This window comes from Gymnoscopelus braueri, assembly GCF_963280865.1.
Source record: "Gymnoscopelus braueri genome assembly, chromosome: 11".
NCBI classification, from domain to species: Eukaryota; Metazoa; Chordata; class Actinopteri; order Myctophiformes; family Myctophidae; genus Gymnoscopelus; species Gymnoscopelus braueri.
Window position 1 is genome coordinate 20,882,289 of NC_137613.1, and position 18,806 is coordinate 20,901,094.

General features: G+C 41.1%; 1 protein-coding gene across 1 annotated transcript; it reads right to left on the bottom strand.

Annotated features, from left to right (window-relative positions):
* Nucleotides 1-771: 771 nt before the first annotated feature.
* LOC308095315 (Na(+)/H(+) exchanger beta-like) lies at nucleotides 772-16,974 on the bottom strand. The gene is made up of 12 exons (XM_080442318.1): nucleotides 16,272-16,974; nucleotides 13,336-13,796; nucleotides 9,554-9,825; nucleotides 9,245-9,462; nucleotides 8,771-8,967; nucleotides 7,965-8,054; nucleotides 7,525-7,595; nucleotides 7,131-7,301; nucleotides 4,679-4,793; nucleotides 3,865-3,969; nucleotides 3,152-3,224; nucleotides 772-2,318 (listed from the first exon to the last, which is right to left on the bottom strand). The coding sequence occupies exons 1-12, from the start codon at nucleotides 16,570-16,572 to the stop codon at nucleotides 2,092-2,094; spliced, it is 2,301 nt and encodes a 766-aa protein (XP_080298444.1). The 5' UTR covers nucleotides 16,573-16,974; the 3' UTR covers nucleotides 772-2,091.
* Nucleotides 16,975-18,806: the final 1,832 nt, after the last annotated feature.

The window sequence follows — 18,806 nt, forward strand, 5'->3', positions numbered from 1 at the left end:
GGATTTCTAATTCCCTGTTATTTAAGATGACATTTCCAATTATATCTATATTAGAGGTAGTCGAAAGCACCATGCTTGTCATCAGAAAAGGTTATATTACAGTATAGTTTAATGCATGTACATTTATGGTGGACATTCACATATTTATTGTTGTGATTCTTTTACACAAATTAAATTATCCATCATCATTCTGAGGTGATTGTGTTGTTAAGAGGGGTTAGTGATATTTAAAAAAACTAAAACAAAGAAAAGTTTTGTTAAAAAGTTAAAGCTCTATATTCCAATCTCTGCCTATTTTGTTTTCTTCCATCACTCAAAATGTTACTTGTTTATCCTGCATGGGTTCTCGAGCTTCAAGAAAAAAAAATAAGAGTGAGTAATTGTATTGCTATGTTGTTAATTACCTGATAGCACAGGAAATTATCCTAAATGTATATTTTATGTTCTCTATTTTGTAGGAAACTATTTTGTGGGATTCTAACTCAACTACTGAAGGCAAATAAACCCAGTAAGGAAACAACTTCCCATTTCACAGTCTGCTATCGCTCTCTATCTCTCTCTCTCTCTCACCACACACACATACATACTGTACACACACACACACACACACACACACACACACACACACACACACACACACACACACACACACACACACACACACACACACACACACACACACACACACACACACACACACACACACACACAACATCAAATAAAATCACAGCGAGTTATTTTTAAACTTTGACATTTGACTTTTATTTCAGATACACAAATTAAAGCTTTCCTTCACTTTACAAGTCTTGAACAACTTCAATTTAACATATTTTTTCTTTTATATAAAAATACATGTCTTGGCACACAAAAAGCCACACATTTCAAGGCAAACACGTGAAGAGCAAAGGGTTAGATATTAGTAACTAGTAGTTACCAATACTGTGCAGGCAAGATGGAAGTTAATTCTATACGTGGCACGATGATTTGCACCTTTCTTCAACCACGTAAAAGAAATCATGGTGGACACATAATGTGTTCCCAGGATAGCAGATTTGACGAGTTTCAGTCCAAAATACAGATATCTTTAAAATGCAATATCTGCCAATGTATGTAATATTGTTGAAATCTTGTGAATGTGAAATACAGAAAAGTGCAAAGCTTCTAAACAGTTTTTTGGCAACAACAGTTTGTTCTGATTCAAGTACTAAATGGGTTGAGTTGACCAAATTAGGGGTGTAACAGGTGTAATTGATTTAATCAATTATAATAAAAAAAAATCAATTTGAGCAAAATAATGAAAATGTTAAAATACTGAACATACTGTAGCAGATCAACAAGCTCACAACAATGCGTTTGGAGCCTGTAGATCTGCTACTTTCCCTATTTTTGCACAACACTGTTGTACAACAAAGTATAAGTAAGGCCTACTGTAGGTGGTTAATCAGGGTAATCGATTTAGTAGATTATAAAGATCTATTAGAATTCTTTTGTGTCAATTAGTTGATATGTAAATAATAAAAAACGAATAAACAAAAACGCTAAGATAATCGATAGTTGTATCCCTAGACCAAATCGTAACATACTAAGCTGACTTTAATTGGTTTGCTGTGTATTTTCAACCTCAGTGCATTGTTTGATGGGACAAATCCCACCCATACAGTACTTCAAGCAGCTAAAGCAAACATCAGGAAGGATTTGCAAAGACTATTTGTACCCAAGCTCAGCTTGTTAAGACAAATACTGATGACCTGACAGCTCTTTTCATTTGGAGGGAAGCCACAAGATTATATAAAAATGTATGTACTGGATGATAAAAAAATATATTAACTTGTGAAAAAAGGTATGTCAATTCAGATCACTGACATCATCTCATATGATGAACAAAATATGATAAATGACAATAATGGCACCAACATTAATAAGATTTGCTTTGACTCCCATTCAGATAAAGATATGAATACAGATGATTATCGGAGGAGCTCACGTAAGTAGTAGCAATAGCATTAGCTCATCCCTCATTGTCTTACTGTTGGCTTCAAGTATTTAAAATAATGTGCTTCATCATGAGAGGAAGGAGCGGCCCTCTTCCTCTTACTGATTTGGACCGGGGTCACTAAGGCAACGCGATAGCTTTAATTGGTCTTGGTCGTCCTTGTTTTCTTTTCTGTCTGAATCCCTTTTGGCATTGTCTGTGCTCTGGGGGGCTTCATCCAAGAACCCAACAGAATCAGCTGAGCTGGGAGTCGGTTGAACCACTTGGACATCGGAGGCCCCATTGACGTAATCGTCGTCACTGTCAGCGCTATAAACCTGATGGTCTGAGAGACAGAGTATGTAGTGATGTAGTGTGTTCTCAAAGAGCTCTTGGAGACTAAACCGTCCTCAATAGAGATGCATTCCATTCTCTCAATCAAGGAAGCCCAGCAAGCACAATGACGTCATGATGACGTTATGATGACGCCCGGTCATCACCCCGGTGACGTTCAGGACTAGGCCAGATCACAGCCCATATGGGGATGATCTTTACGTCATTTACAGGACGTCATCACCGGGACATCATATGGACATTTGGACTGCAATTTTGGGTGATGAGAAATGTGTTTAGATGACGTCCTGGAAGTGACGTTTTTGTGGTCAGGATTAATTTTGGTTGAAATCAGGTGATATTCTGGGCCAGATCTGACTTGTCTTGGTTTGACTTGATCTAGCCCCAATCGAGACGTCACTGATTGGTCCGGGTCCTGACTGTGCTTGCTGGGAGGGCATCAACCGCTTTAAGACTTGTGAAAATAGCGCCTTTAACCATTCTTTTGTATCAAAATGGGGGCTTTGACAATGATTCCTTTAGAGAAATCGGGCCTTTAAGATTATGTGCTGTAAGAAAGTTGGGGCGATAAGATATGCAATTTTGAAAAAATAAAACAAAATAACAAAATGTCACTAACAGATGCCACTGTCTAATCATATGTCATATATCATATGTCTAGTCATCATTATGACCTACTGAAAGTCTATGAATGAAAAATTACATTTAGACTCAAGACACTTTGTATCTATTGACAGATTGTGTCTTGTGTCTCATAGACACAGCTTCAGGGCCACCACTAGTCGTGGTTAGACAGAACCACAGGTACATGCGTGCTGAACTGACCTGATTCAAAACGAACTCTCCTCACTGTGGGTACGTCCGGAGCTTTGGCTGGTACCGTGAGGTAGTGACTCATCTGAAAGAGTAGTCATTATATCAGTGACTACATGTCAGTACAAAGATTCACAATGAACCACATGCGTCCCTTATATTCTGGACATGTCATAACAGGCGAACACTCCACGAAAATAGCAGATCTACAAACTGACAACGTTGTCGCATTTAGCACAATAAGGCTGCTGTATAATTTATGTTGTATTTGTCTTTTAATACATGTTTCATTAATTAACTTATCATAGTCTTAAAAATCTAAATACATTTTATTTTCAACAGCTCAAATGCTCACACACACACACACACACACACACACACACACACACACACACACACACACACACACACACACACACACACACACACACACACACACACACACACACACACACACACACACACACACACACACACACTGGAGTCACATTTTTATGAAAGGCAAAATATACATATTTTCAAACAGCAGTATTGCTCACACCTGTTGGGGCAACAACCAGCTGCCATAAAGGTATTTTATTTAACAAAACATAGTCCAATATATCCCAAAAATCATTTGTTTGAGCAGTAAGAATGCTCACAATTCTTTCATTTGTTTCAACCATCCTAATTAAAATCACACTAAATGATTATCTAAATGATTATCTATTGCCGTTCAAACGTACCCTCCTCTCCATCTCCACTCTCTGCTTCCTGAAGCGAACTTCACTGACGCCTTCCTCTACGTCAAACGGATCAATCATCAGGTCATGTCTACTATAGGAGCGTAGCTGAGGAAAGAGTAGAAGACATAGTATGGTGTTTTCAACAAAAGCATCCATACTGTAAAAAAAAGTACTGCGACTCAAACTGAAAAGAAACAGTATTCGTTATGCTATTTTAAGTATGTAGTGTATATGGACAGTACTAACTGTTCTTAAGTCAGTATGTCTAAATCGAAGAAATTAAGCAAGCAACACTTGGAGTGGACATTTTATGCTGTTTGACAAAAACATATTGTATTTATTATGGTCCTTACAACGTGTTATAAAATATATAGCTTAAAACAACCACTCTCAGATTTCTTTCTCTCTGCATGTTCTGAGCCCTTTTCAGCTGCAAGGATAAATGACTGTTTTGGCTGCTGGGGGTGCTGTTGAGGGAATTTTCAACACGGTAGCTTTATCTGCAATGTGCCTGACATTGAAAATTCTGTTGGAAAAGCTTCACCCGCGGGCAACTGCCCCCCACGGGTTTGCTGTGATCTTTCTTAGTTTCATCACGCTGCCGGTCACACTAATGCTGGTGTAACAAAGAGATTCACCTAGGAATATACTTTATATTTGTGTATAAAAAAGCAATTTACATCAGGCCCTGAGTTCAGGCTAAATCTAGCAGACTGAAGTTGAAGTTGCATCATTACTTTTAACTGTACAGTGTTCATATGATGTGTCACAAAGGAAATTATTGATCAGTTTCATTCATAAATATGTCCCTTACCCTTTGTCTGGTCTTCTGCAGGTTGGACCTAAGCGCTTTTCGGATCTCTTCCTCTCTGCCTTTTGAGATCTTTGGTATAATCCGATCTCTTGGTTGAGCTCTGGGCTGGATGTTCCTGCAGAGACACACACCATACAGTACATTTTCCATATGCAGCACAATCATAGAAAACCATGTATTAAATAATATGTCAAATTACTTAGTAATTTCTGGTTATGCGAAAGTTAGAAATGCAGGATTTTGATAAGAAACCAAATGCAAGTGGGGAAGATTTAAGAGAAACGTCTTCTGACTCCCTCAACAGCTACTGACGTGCTGCCATTCAGTGGCACACTACAAGTATATTCAAATTGCTTTGAGCCCTGTTTTATACTTTATACTAAAATAGGTACTCCAGATTGAAAGTAGTTAAGCTAGTGCCCAACTGTAACAGAATTATTTTGTATTTGTTAAAGATATTTTTGGGGCTTTTCTGCCTTTATTTGGATAGCACAGTAAAGATTGACAGGAAACAGGGGGAGAGAGAGACGGGGAATGACACGCAGCAAAGGCCGTTGGGCTCAGGAATCAAACCCGCGACCAACATATAGGCTGCATCAGAGCCTATATGTGGTATGCGCCTTAAAGGAGTAGTTCACCCAAAAAATATTTCCTATCATTTTCAAACCCCTTATGAAGCCTAGAATTCATAGAGATTTTTTTGTTTTTGTCGCAAATAATTTGATGAGCGGGTCATCGGTCAATAGGAGACTCAGTAGTCATTTTGACATCCGTGCTGCAAACATTCTCATGACAGGATAAGAACAACAAAACAATTTTTTTTAAACACCACCACACCATTTGTTATTTTATAATTTATTTGCATTTGGCTCGTGTCTACTGAGTGGGAGGTGAATGTGTTCCCTCATATTATATTTGTGACATTCTTGATGACTTTCTGTGTAGTTTACTCTTACAATGACCTGGGGCCAATCACACCTTACTTCATAGACTAAAGTGATCTTCTTGCTATCTTCAAAGACACAATTTATGCGGCCATTGTTAGGCCCTACCATTTCTGTCTACTCGGTCTGTGTCTCACAGGAGGGCTATGGACAGTTCAGAAACCTGCCAACCAGTGACATCATCAGTAGGCAGGTTTGGTCATTTCAAGCATGATTTTTTTTAACGCAATACAATGGCTTTATATTAGCTTGGAATCCCCATCAATGATGTCATTGGTGGCAGGTTTCTGAATATAGCCCACCAATGAGACGCAGCGTGTGAAGACGGAAATTGTGCCATCATATGAGCATTTGTAAGGATGGACCAATTATATGAAGAAAAGTTTGAAAATGGGTGAAGTGCTCCTTTAAGGTTCTGAGGGTCAGGAGGACTAGCAGGTGGGGTCGGGGACTCGGAGTATTGAGCCATGGCAGGTATGGTACACACTTGCGTACCAGTCTTGGGGGCGCTCTGTGGCCCAAGGACTAACTATTTGTCCCACACTGCCACCTATTGGAGAACACAAAACCCACAGGCACAGGTTTCTGTGGCATTGAACAGGTTAATTTACCACATAGAGGGAGTGATCATGACCTGTATTCACCACCACATTATGTGATTATAACCAAAAGTTTACGTAATGAGTGATGTAAATTTATCGAGTCTCTTTGAGTCTCCGCCGGCCATCAAATTATTGGCTTAGGAATGCGACCAAAAATCCCCATTAATTCAATGACCGCCCCCCCGGTAACAGAATTGACAGTAGTTGTGTAGGAACAGGGTACAATATGTGAATATGTTTAACATACAGTACGGTATAGTATAAAACAGGATATTACTGCTTAAAGAGTATCTATTTATGTTCTATGAACTTCCCCTGGAAAAACTAATATAATGTATATTATTTCGAAATAGATCTCGTATTTGCCCTTGTGTATCTATTCTGTATGTATCATTTTTGTGAATTAATAACCGCAGAGAAATCATCCCTCCAGGCTTCCACACATAGCGCCTACTGACACACACATACACAGAGGAAAGAGAGAGAGACCCGCAGTGTGCCATCCCTGTGTCTGGTAGTATGAGGCTGCTTTCATCCCCATTTCCAATAATGCCGACTTCATCATCCGACATAATGTGATTAGTTACACTTCTATGTGGGAAACTTGTGGAGATCTATTTGCCAATTCACAGCATTGTTGTGTTCGACTATGTTTTACAATTCGTCAGAGAGAGACAGACAGAGAGATGCAGTTTGATGTTATGTCGTCAGACAGTATAAGCATTTTGCTACAAACACACTGCATGACTGATATCAACTCGACGGATCCAATAATTTTTTTAATGGACAGCAGGAGACACGGCCGTGCAGTGCATCACTAATAGGGCATGCCTCCAGGCAGAGATCTGCTATGTACTCAGTGCACCTTTGTAGTTGTATTTGTAAAAGCTCATCTCTGCATGCTACCTCATTGAGACGGCGGCCAGCGAGGGCAGCTTGGCTGAGCTTCCACTCTCCACTAGCATGATGGCCTGCTTCATCTCCAGCTTGTTGTAGAAGGAGATCAGCTGTGGCTCCGACGAGCGATCCCCTGCTATCAGCCACTTCTTCACATAAGTCTTGTTGAAGCGGGTGAGCCTGGTGACATGAGACATGATTATAAAGCTAATTTATACTTTGTCGCATGAGCATGATGCTCATTGAACACAAATGATTTTCAAAAACACCTTTTATAGGTCAGCGACTGTGTTACTCAACAAAAATAACAGATTTTCAACTGTCGCCGCAGTTGAAAAACTTCTGTTTGAGCAATGATAATAAGAAAAGATATAATAAGAAAAAACATATCATGAAAACATACTTTTCTTTCCAGTGGTGATGTCCATAATGGCCACAAATGCTTTCAATGCCTGTGAGCAAATTGTCCAGGAACTAAAGTAAAGAGAAGATTTTTATTATCAGTTATTTGGTCTATGTTACAAGGTGCTAGCTGAAATTTATGCTGACATGTCTCTTTTACAGTATATCATGATCCAGACGAGGAATTCCAAGCACTTCATTAATGATGTCCATAACTGATAATATTCAACATAAATAAAAAATTTTGGTTCCAATCAACATATCTCAAAAACTACTGGCACAATTGTAATAGAATTTGCTGTGCAGCTTCATGCTCCCTGGAGAATTAAACTGAAATGTCCTTGCGACCTAGTAGCAGTTTCTGTCACAATGCCAAAATGGATGATTTTGGTTGCCCTTAAAGCTCACTTTATACTCTCAGGATTCCACTATGTGCTGTACCTGAGTGTGAATTTCCTCATTAATAGAACGTTTTGTCTCCTTCTTCTTCTTCACTTCCAACAGGTCAACCAGTGGCCTGATGGTCATACCCTGAAAACACAAACATGGACGTAAGGGACAAGAAAAGCATATAACAGCAAACTTGGACGCACGCACACACACACACACACACACACACACACACACACACACACACACACACACACACACACACACACACACACACACACACACACACACACACACACACACACACACACACGATGAGATAAAATGTTCTTTTGAAACTTTTTGATGAACTAAATATCCTCTAGGTGCCACATTCAAGGATGGGGCCTGCACAAAATGATTACACTAGCATTTCTGTATGCACCAGTAACATTTGATTCGGTTTCTATTAGTTGTTATACCACACACATCTTTATTTATACATTTTTATAGCATTATAGTTATTATTGTATATAAAAAGGTGGTTATTGCATTTTCCAGGTCCTAAATTAGCCATTGATTGTGTTCTGGCCAGAGGCCAAAACTTACTTGCTCCAGAGCAGGGCCAGCAAGCCCAGGGCTAAATGGGGTGGTAGCCCACTTCAAACTATGGTAGTCTGACCATTCTCTTGATATGTATATCATACAGGGACTTAACCCTGGGCTAAGTACAGTGTGAAAGCACCTTTTAACAATGATAGATAAGTCTTGTTGCAATTATGTTGAATAAATCCTAAGGGAGACTTGAGTTTGACTTTTGGTGAGCCTTAGCCCAAAACAATATTGTGAATGTGAACCATTATTCTGGTCCCTCTCACCTGAACAAAGACTGTGAAGAAGATAACAGTGATGATGGCAGTGAGGAACAAGTTCTTCATTCTGCTATTGGTCAGCAGGAACCCCAGGGAGAAAGCAATTGCCCCTCGTAGGCCACCGTAGGCAACGATGAACTGATCCTTTTTCGTCAACTTGACAATACGGAATTGATTAATGATGAAGGTCAGGCCAATCACTCCTGAAATACACAAAACAGATGATTATGATGCAACTAATATTCATAATTCATAGCCTTTTTTACAACAAAAAAGTACTGTGACGAAAGCCAAGACAAAAAAGTGAAAGCTTGTCAATTCAAATCTGCTCAGGAGTAGCACAATAATGGTAAAATTATCATAACATGCAATGAGCATCAGAAAGAAAAAATAAATTTTAAAGGCGTAGGTGGATGAAGAATCTTCAAATAAAGGCAGAACAGGCTACAATAACATATCCCTCTTTCAAACTGCACTGACCTAGTACTCTTGACAAAAGGCAAAGGATGACAGTGAGAATAACAAAGGTCCAGTTCCAGGTGTGAGGGCCAACAACCGTGGACACGCCCAGGAAGATGAATATGAGAGTCTCACTGACGCTGCTCCACATCTTTAGGAAGTATTTTATGGTGGTGTAGGACTTGTGGGAAATATTGGCTTCCACGTATGGTCGCATCGTCACCCCACAAGCGATCAATCTGTACGGGGCACAGTCCAGGTATAAAACGCTTTTTGACAAAAAATATTATTAATATTTGTATTATTATGATCACTTCTATAATCACTTACGACATGATCCCTGACAGATGAAAGACCTCGGCAGAGAGGTAGGCCATGTAGCTATAGAGGAAGACGAAGAGGGGCTCGATGACGCGGGTATGCGAGGTGAACCGGGAGGTGAAGGCACCCAGCAGGCCATAGATGGCGCCAACCATGATCCCGCCCAGCGAGACCACGAAGAAACACACCACACCCAGGAAGGCATCGATCAATGTCACCTCCCCAGCGTGGCCAAACTCTTCAAACAGGTGGTACAGAACCTGTTTGTTATTTAAAAAAAACTATCGTTATTTATTTAGTATACAAGTAAATAATTAAATAGTAATAGTAATATTGAAAATCAGAAGCTACAGTAGTCAGATTACATGCCCTAATTCAAATTCAGTCAAATTCCAGCTACTGGAACCACTAGCAAAACACGTCCTGTTGCTATAATTTCCATTAAACCATCATCTGTCTAATTGGCCTGATTAAAGGAGAATACCGGACAAATTAAGTGTTGTCTTTGATGTCTCGCTACTCACCTATTGACGTGAAAAGTGGCGTTCTTTTTTTCCATAGATTCCCCCGACTTAACACTGGTTGCTTGTTTCAAGAACCTGGCAACACGAGTTGCCAGGTTCTGGAAAGAAACAAGCATCCAGTGTTAAATCGTTCGGCAGTAGCGCTAGCCTCTCAGGCTAGCTACTCTCATGTTTGACTATCATGAGACTCCACAATGACTAGCAGTAGAGAAAAAAACAACTTTGCATCGGTTATAATAGACGAATCTCCCTAACCCACGCGCTCCCATTATGACAACGGAGGGGGTTTAAAAAATGACGACAGGGGAATCGATGGAAAAAAAGAACGCCACTTTTCACGTCAATAGGTGAGTAACGAGACAGGATAAGGATAAGGATAATTCCTTTTAACAGGTCGTTCATGAAAGTCCTTGCGGTCTTGTTTCCAATGAGAACCTGTGAGCAATTGGGGTTAAGAGTCTTGCTCAGGGACAAATTTCATATCATCGGCACATATGCTGGGATAGCCTGGAATCGAACCTGGGGCAACCAGGGCCAGCTGGTTCCCTTGGCGGGCTCACTAACCACTCAGCTATGGCCGCCCACATCAAAGACAACACTTAATTTGTCCGGTATTCTCCTTTAAGTCCAGTCTAAGCCCAAATGTTGGCATACTTATCTAAATTGATTGATTGATTGAATACTTTATTAACAGTTTGCAAATAGTACAGATGTACGATTTTTGTTAAAAGGATAACACAAAAACCCTCGGGGGCTTGTTTCCATTGTGGTCCTGTGTATTCAATTCATCAAGACATTTAAAGACATAGAATAATATGCAATATCATAAACAAGACATCATCAACATTAGTAGCAATGAACGTACTGTATTTGTACCTTGCAGAGGTTAATTCTGAAAAAAGAATGAATTCAGTTTTGCCAAGGTGTAATGAGAGTTTGTTATCAGTGAGCCTGAGCCAGGTGCAGATTTTACAGAGTTCAGAGCTAAGGGCTTTTTCAACCTGCAATTTGTCCTTGTTTGAGACCAGGAGTGCCGAGTCATCCGCCAAGAAGAACAAGTTGCGGTCACATGCTGATGGCATGTCATTTACATATATTAGGAACAGTAAAGGCCCTAGAATGCTTCCTTGAGGAACTCCGCAGTTCACTGGGAGGGGGGAGGACGGGGTTCCGTTCACCTCCACCACCTGTTCTCTCCCCTCCAGTTCACTGATCAAAACCGATTGCCTTCAACATATCAATCAGTATGGAGTGATTTACAGGGTCAAATGCTTTTTGGAGGTCCAACATGACCATGCTGCAGTATTTGTCAGAGTCTACCTCGCATTTGATGTAGTCGGTCAAATAGAGTAGGCAGGTGTCAGCGGAGTGAGATGTTCTGAAGCCAGATTGGAATCTGTACATTTTACAAATTTCTTTTCATTAAGATACTTTTCGACCTGTTCATATACTAACCTCTCTATAACCTTCGAGATGGAACATAGAATAGAAACAGGGTGGTAGTTGCCGGGGTCTAATTTGCTTCCCTTTTTATACAGAGGGGTGACTCTTGCGAGTTTGAAATCTAGCTTGACAAGCCCCAGGCTGATGGAGAGATTTGTTATGTGGGCAATGATTGGAGCAATAGAGGGGGCTGCGTCTCTGAGAAGGTTGGAGGGGATATTGTTGTGGCCAGTGGCCTTGTTTTGTTGTAGGGCGCTCAGTTTTTTAAACACATCACTTGTCACCATGGTGAGTTTAAAGTCATCTTCGCGTACACCTAGATCTTTGTAGAATGCTTGGAGGTGCTTTATCCCGATAAAGCCCAGAATGAGAGGGCAGTATGTTAACCATTGTGGTGGCTATGGTTGTAAATAAGTTGTTTAAGTGATTATCCAGCTTATCTGTAACGAGCGTGCCATCCAAATTGATGTTGATGTTTGTGGATCCGGTTTTCAGTTTCTTACTGCAGACTAACAGTTTAAATATCTTCCAGAGCTCCAGCGGTTTGTTTATGTTTTCATTATGTTTTCATTATTTATTATTATTATTATTTTTATTATTACTACTATTCAGAATTTGGCCTCACACCACACCTCCAAAATGCAATAAAACTGCCAACAGTGGCAGTTTTCATTCAAAAATGCACATTTCAAGTTCATACTGTATGGACACTCTGCATGCACACAAACAATACACACACGCACACACACCATATACCACAAATATACCTATGGCAAAATCCCTACTTGAAATCTTCCCATTTCAAGTAGCCACTAAAACATTCTGAGAGGAAAGTGCACAACAGCAGTTAGCTAATGGCAAATTGATTATGGCTTGTTTTGTAGGAAAAATAATGGCCTTAATTAAGAAGAGTGGCTGTCTGGTGGCATCAAACAGAATCTAGATAGATGACTATAAAGGATAAGACAGATGTATGGTAATTGCTAGGAGCTTAATGTGGAAAATGCATATTAAATGGCACATTTTCCCGTTTTGCAGTTTAAAGACTATAATTGATGTAGGTACCTGGTAAAGAAGTCGATAATCTAAGACTAGGAAAGACAGGAAGACCTCAAGGCCTACAACAACATACAAGGCCTTAACTCACAAAATGACCATTGAATCATGACCAGGCATGCAAACAGCCCCGAGGTGAAAAAGGTGACAACATGTTGTTTTCTTTCGGGTCAGGTGTCACACAATTGCCCTATTTGGGTTCAAAAAGGTGACTGTAGCTGAAAAGTGACACTTTTGCATGTCTGCATGACGTCAGCCTTTACATTTTAGCAGGTAAAAACTGATGTGCACTAAAGGAAAAGACTTCTGCACACTTTGATTAAAAACACAAAAAAAATGTGTTTCGCATTTTGATGCTTTATTGCAGATAGTTCAGTGTAGAGAGACAGGAAACCTAGGGCAGAGAGAGAGGAGAAACATGCAAGACAAGACAGGGGTCAGATTTGAACCCGGTTCCTCGCTCTCACAAGGAGCATAATGATCTTTGCACTAACTGGTTGAGCCACAAGGCACTCCATATTTGTGCATAAATCTATGCAGATTGCAGAATTCAAAGTTCTGACCCCCAGCAGTGCACCTTAGTAAAGACTGGTGAGCAGCAGATGCTCTTTATTAGGAAATATTGATGAGACATTTTGGAGGTCAGCCACAAAGGGAAATATACTTGCAAACAGTTAGAGTGTGATATTAGTATCTCTGCATGCCTAAGATGTTATAACAATATCCCCAATGCCCATGCTAAAAGCAAATCTACCACCTGTCACTCACCACAGTGACGGCGTCGTTGAGCAGCGACTCCCCAAACACCAGGATGTGAACCAGCTCGTTGATGTGGATCTCCTCGAACACGGCCAGCACCGCCACGGGATCCACGGCCGAGATGATGGCTCCAAACAGCAGGCAGGACAGCAGGTCCACGCTTGCCAGCTGAGCGCCCTCTATCTGACACACAGCGTACATCATCCCCCCCATGAAGAACGTATTCCACAGGGTGCCCACCACGGCGAACACCAGGATGGTGCCCAAGTTTTCCGAGAAGGCCCGGATGGGCAGGAAATAGCCTGCATCGAGGATGATGGGAGGCAAGAGGTAGAGGAAGAAGAGCTTGGAGTCGAGGACAGGCGCCGTCTCGCCAATGGCTTTGATGAAGCCGCCCACCAGCAGGCCCACCACGATCAGCAGGCAGCTCTCCGGGACCACGCCAGACACCCGGGGAATCACATGAAAACCTGAAAAGAGAGGGAAGGACAAAAGAAAGAGAGTTTAATCAGACAGTTTAATTAGAGTTGAACATTTGGAAATTGAATTAGTAACACAATTCTGTAAGTTCTAATTCAAATCAAATCACACTGCAAATATATACAAAGTTATTCTGAGTAATCATTTTTATCCTTTGATGAAACATTTCTATCCTGATGGGAGTGGTCTCTTTCAGGAAGACAATGCCCCCCATTCACAGGGCACAAGGGGTCACTGAATGGTTTTATGAGTATCTATTGTATGGCCTTCGTAGTCATTGGATCTTCAAGTTCTCAACCCAATTGAACACCTATAGGAGATTTTGGACTGACGTGTTAGACTGACGTGTTAGACAGAGCTCTTCAACACCATCATCAAAAACACCAACCTTTTACTTTTTGTTATCACGTCACTGAGGCTTGGATTGCTGAAATTTGGGCATGGATGACGCATCAGCTACACTCTTTCAGAGCTAAGTCGTCTATAAGGAAGTGGGACTGAAAAAAACGTGCCAAGATATGGAGTCATACGTCATAGACAGCTGCTTAGATCCACATGAAGCCATGCCGATATTGGATAAAGTCTATTATCATTTATTTAGAAACTATGCTAAACAAAAATGCAACCAAGCAGCCCTATTGATATTAAAACATTGTGAGTGCTTTTTTGATGGAATATTGGTTAAGACGCTCTCCTCCAGAACCAGAGACACACCTCTTCTGGCCTAAGATCATACAATTTCCTGTGCCTGTCACACGGTGTCCCTCTCTGCTTTCCAACTGTCTTAATAAAGAACAAGAACACACAGGGGAATTTACAGGCATTTCTTCAGAACCCCCCCTAACCCCACCCAAAAAAAGGAAAACTGTTTTTTCAAGAGAGCCCTAGTCAAAACAGCAAAACTATGACGAACATGATTGTGAAGGAATTATGTAAATAAGCAAAAATAGAATCCCTGTATTAAGTTTAGACTAACGAAGGCAGAATAGCACACAAGCAGATTAAGGAGCTGCGCCTAAATACATCTTGGCCGCACAAAACAGACAGCTCCTTATTGCTGCCTCATAATAAACATTTTAAACTCGTCACCAAGAAAGCCAATTTCCTTTAGTGTTAAATCACTTGTCCGTGTGTGCAAAGACCACAAAAGACCTGTTTGTCTGCACTCTGATGAATGACGCCTTAGCACTAAAGTGTCAGTGAACACGTGAGTATTTGTAAGACTGTCTACAATATTATTGTGATGTGATAGTGTTGTGTGCAACGACTCTAGTCCCCTCCTTTCCTCTTTGTTTTTGTACACTGGGGTCTTTGTTATCAAGGAGAGAGCACTGGGGCAGGAAGTTGGACCGGCCCTGAGAAAGAACTGCTGGACCAATAGATAAGCAGAAGGACAGCTGTATGCACTCAGTTCAGACAGTGATAAACCACCAGAGCAAACCTCTAATGCGAATCACACTCATCAAAATGACATGCATTAAAGTCCTGCCGGCAGACAGTCTGTAGCCTATATTCCATACAACACTGTGGCAGTGTAATTGTGGGGCCCAGTGGTTAGAGAAACTTTATATTAACTAAGAATTCAAAAGGTCTTATACTATTATGTACATAAACAGGGCAGGCCCATCAGAGAAACAAGATGCTGATCACCCCATACCTTTCAAGTTGTTATAAACATTTATGCTCACATAAGGGCTGGAATTCATACATCAGAGGATACTTATGGAGATGTGTCTAATAAGTCAAATATAAAACACTGGCAAAGGGTCACGTGATACATGTGAGGCATGTTCAGTCCCTAAGGTGATCCATTTTAAACCTCTTGTGAACAACTGCTCCAAAGCCATGCCTTGCACTACTCACCATGGGTCCAATTACACTCCAATCCTTAGTTATAACTATTCTATTATTAGCTTTTTGTTCTGAAGCTGGATGATAACGCCTTGTGCTGATATTAGTTTTGAGGCACATGAAAACGGAAACAGTTTGGGTGAAATAACACAACATTTTAGTATGGCTTTATATTGGAGAGCAGCCTATGCCACTCCTAAACAGCTGTGCCTGCTGTGACGCACACAACTGGCGTCGTTGATGGGTGTGATATTGAATATTAATCCATCTGGTAGGCAGGGTTTCTGAAATGTAGGCCATTAGTTCTCAAAGTGGGGTCCGGGGACTCCCAGGGCAGGGGCCCTTGAGGGGGTTCCAGGGGCAGGGGGTCCCCAGCTAAAGTAGCTAATGAAGCATCACACTAATTTCAACCACTTTATCAATCCATTTATACGTTTGCTATTCAAAAATAGTGCCGCACTGTGAGCTTGTACATCTGCAAAAAAAAAAATGTTTTGATGGGGGGGTCCGTGGCCAAATATATATTAATTTGGGGGTCCTTAATTGGCACAAAAAGTTTGAGAACTACTGATTTGGGCAACGTTGAAAAAACGAAAAAACAGTTGTGCACTCACCGAGTTTCATTAGCAGGGCGAGGAGAATCCACAGTGAGATCTCGAAAGGGATTCGAACGTGGTCATAGTTGAAGGACAGGACGGGGAAGGCTTTCTTCTGATGGGTGACATTAGTCTGGTGATGATAGAAGTCCTCTTCTGTAGGAGGTTGACTTGCAGAGGTCTCGTTGCTTGGAGTTGCTTGGACTGCGGTGGTTATAGTAGCGAGAAGGAGCAGCAGAACAACAAGACTCCTGACCGGTAGACGGAGGAGTCTTCTTGGGCCAGAAGGCGCCGCCGTTAGGCTTAAGATCTCAGTCATTTCTGACTGATGATCTGACAGTTTAAACCCAATCCTCAGAATTATCGTCCTCCTCCTGAACAACTCGACACCAGGGGAAGGTGAGGATGATGAAGACAACAACTCGCGAAGTGATGATGATGATGATGATGCGCCATGGTGATCAAGCGCAGACTTTTACGCAAAGGCTCCCCCCGGTTATCTCTGGACTACACACCACGGCTGCAGTGGAAAAACTGATTATTTACTGTCGTGACCAAGACCAAGTGAATACATTTTAGTGACACGTACATTTCGTTTCTAACTGACATTTTGGCTACTGATGGAATTCACGCGACTGTCAAATCGTTGTCCATGCGACGAGGTGTTCCTCTGTGTTGTGCCAAACCTGCAGTCCTGTTTTCAGTACTACGAGTTGTTGCATTAACATTACATCGCTGACTGACTTTCTACCAAAATGCTGCAGCAGCAGCCAGCCACGATGCAAACTAGTGATAAGAGACCTCTGCTGGTGTGGAGTGTAACAGGATAGGTGGGCACTAGCGCCTTGGATCAAGACTATCATAGATGTATTTTATCTTGTCTGACTTTTACTTTCGTATCAACGATAGTCGTGGCTAGCACCCCCCAGTGCGTCCTGCATTTTCACCAGAGAAAAGCCCATACTTCTCCGTACATGTACCAAAAAAAAAATTACGGTGCTTTAATCAGTTGCCCCAAATGTTAACTCGCGCTTCGGAGTCTTTGTGCAATGTATTAATCCGTATTTTTCAATAGATATGTGTTTTAATCCCGTTTGTGCCTGAACACCATTTACCCCCCCGTTTACTTCCTGTTTACATCGAGTGTAATTCTGGCTTTCACCTGATGCGCCCCGTCACTACCGCCCATTGAGGAATACAGGGAATTTCCGACAGAATCCGACCCAGACGGCATTAAAACACTTCTTTAATGAAAATACGGACTAATACATTGCACAAAGACTCCGAAGCGTGAGTTAATATTTGGGGCAACCGGGTAAGCACCTTATATATATGTCTTTGTACATGTACGGAGAAGTACAGGCTTTACAGGTGAAAGTGCAGGATGCATTGGGGGGTGCTAGCCAAGACTATCGTAGATACGAAAGTAAAATTCAGACTAGATCAAATACATCTATGATAGTCTTCATCTAAGGCTAGGTGGGCACCAAAACATTCTGGACACTAGGGGTAACTGGGCACCTTGGACGAGTGGGTACTGGGATAACTGGGCATGCCCAGATGTCCCAAGTGCCAATCTATCCTGTATCCGTGTGGAGGAGGAGGGACCACCAGAGTGGTCAACAATCAGTGGTTCGCAAAGGTTTTAATTTGAAGGACCCCCATAACTCTGAGAGTGTACAAATGGAACCAAATGGAAGGGTCCATTTGGGTCCTTTTGTACACTCAGAGTTACAGACCTGTAAGGGGCCATTTGGAACCCCCTTAAGGAACCCTGAGGGTACCTGGACTCTGCTTTGAGAACCACTGTCTAAACAGATGCCATTAATTCAGATTGGGTTGATGTTCTGCTAAATGCCTCAATTGTAAATTGTTCTTCTTGACCGATTCCAAGCCAAGCATATACATAAAATAAAGGAATGGACAGATAAAATGGTTCACAATGGTGGTGCCATTGTGAACCATTATTATTTGGAAAAGAGCCTATCTAGGAACTTGCAAGCTTGTTGTTCTGCCATTTTTGAAATGTTTTAGAATGTTTCTTTTTTTTCTTTTTGCCTATAATGACTTGCCTAAAATTGGGATGCCGGTGTTAAAGGGGTTAAACACAAAGATTGAGCTTTAAACATGGCTGGTTCCCACAGCCTCAAAGTTCATCTTCTCACTGCAGATGAGCTCTGGAAATCTCCTGGGAGTATGAAGACTAATGGATGTCTTGAAAATTGAGTTTTAGAGGAGCATGCATTATATATATACGAACCTTTATGGAGATTCATTCAGGGGTGAAGGAAATGGCTTGCTGTAATGGAATTGTGCTGCATAGGTTACATAATTCGTAGACAACATGCAAGCACAAACTGTAGCTAATGGATGCAAACCCAAACACACGTCATATTGAAATGTAAAACAGCAAATTATGAATCTTAGTGGGGAAAGGTAAATTGTACTAGATTTAAAATTCTGAAACAACTAATCTTTTACAGACACAAATTCATCTGTAGCTTGGACGTGTCATTAATATGAATTCAACATGTGTAAACAAACAAACAATAT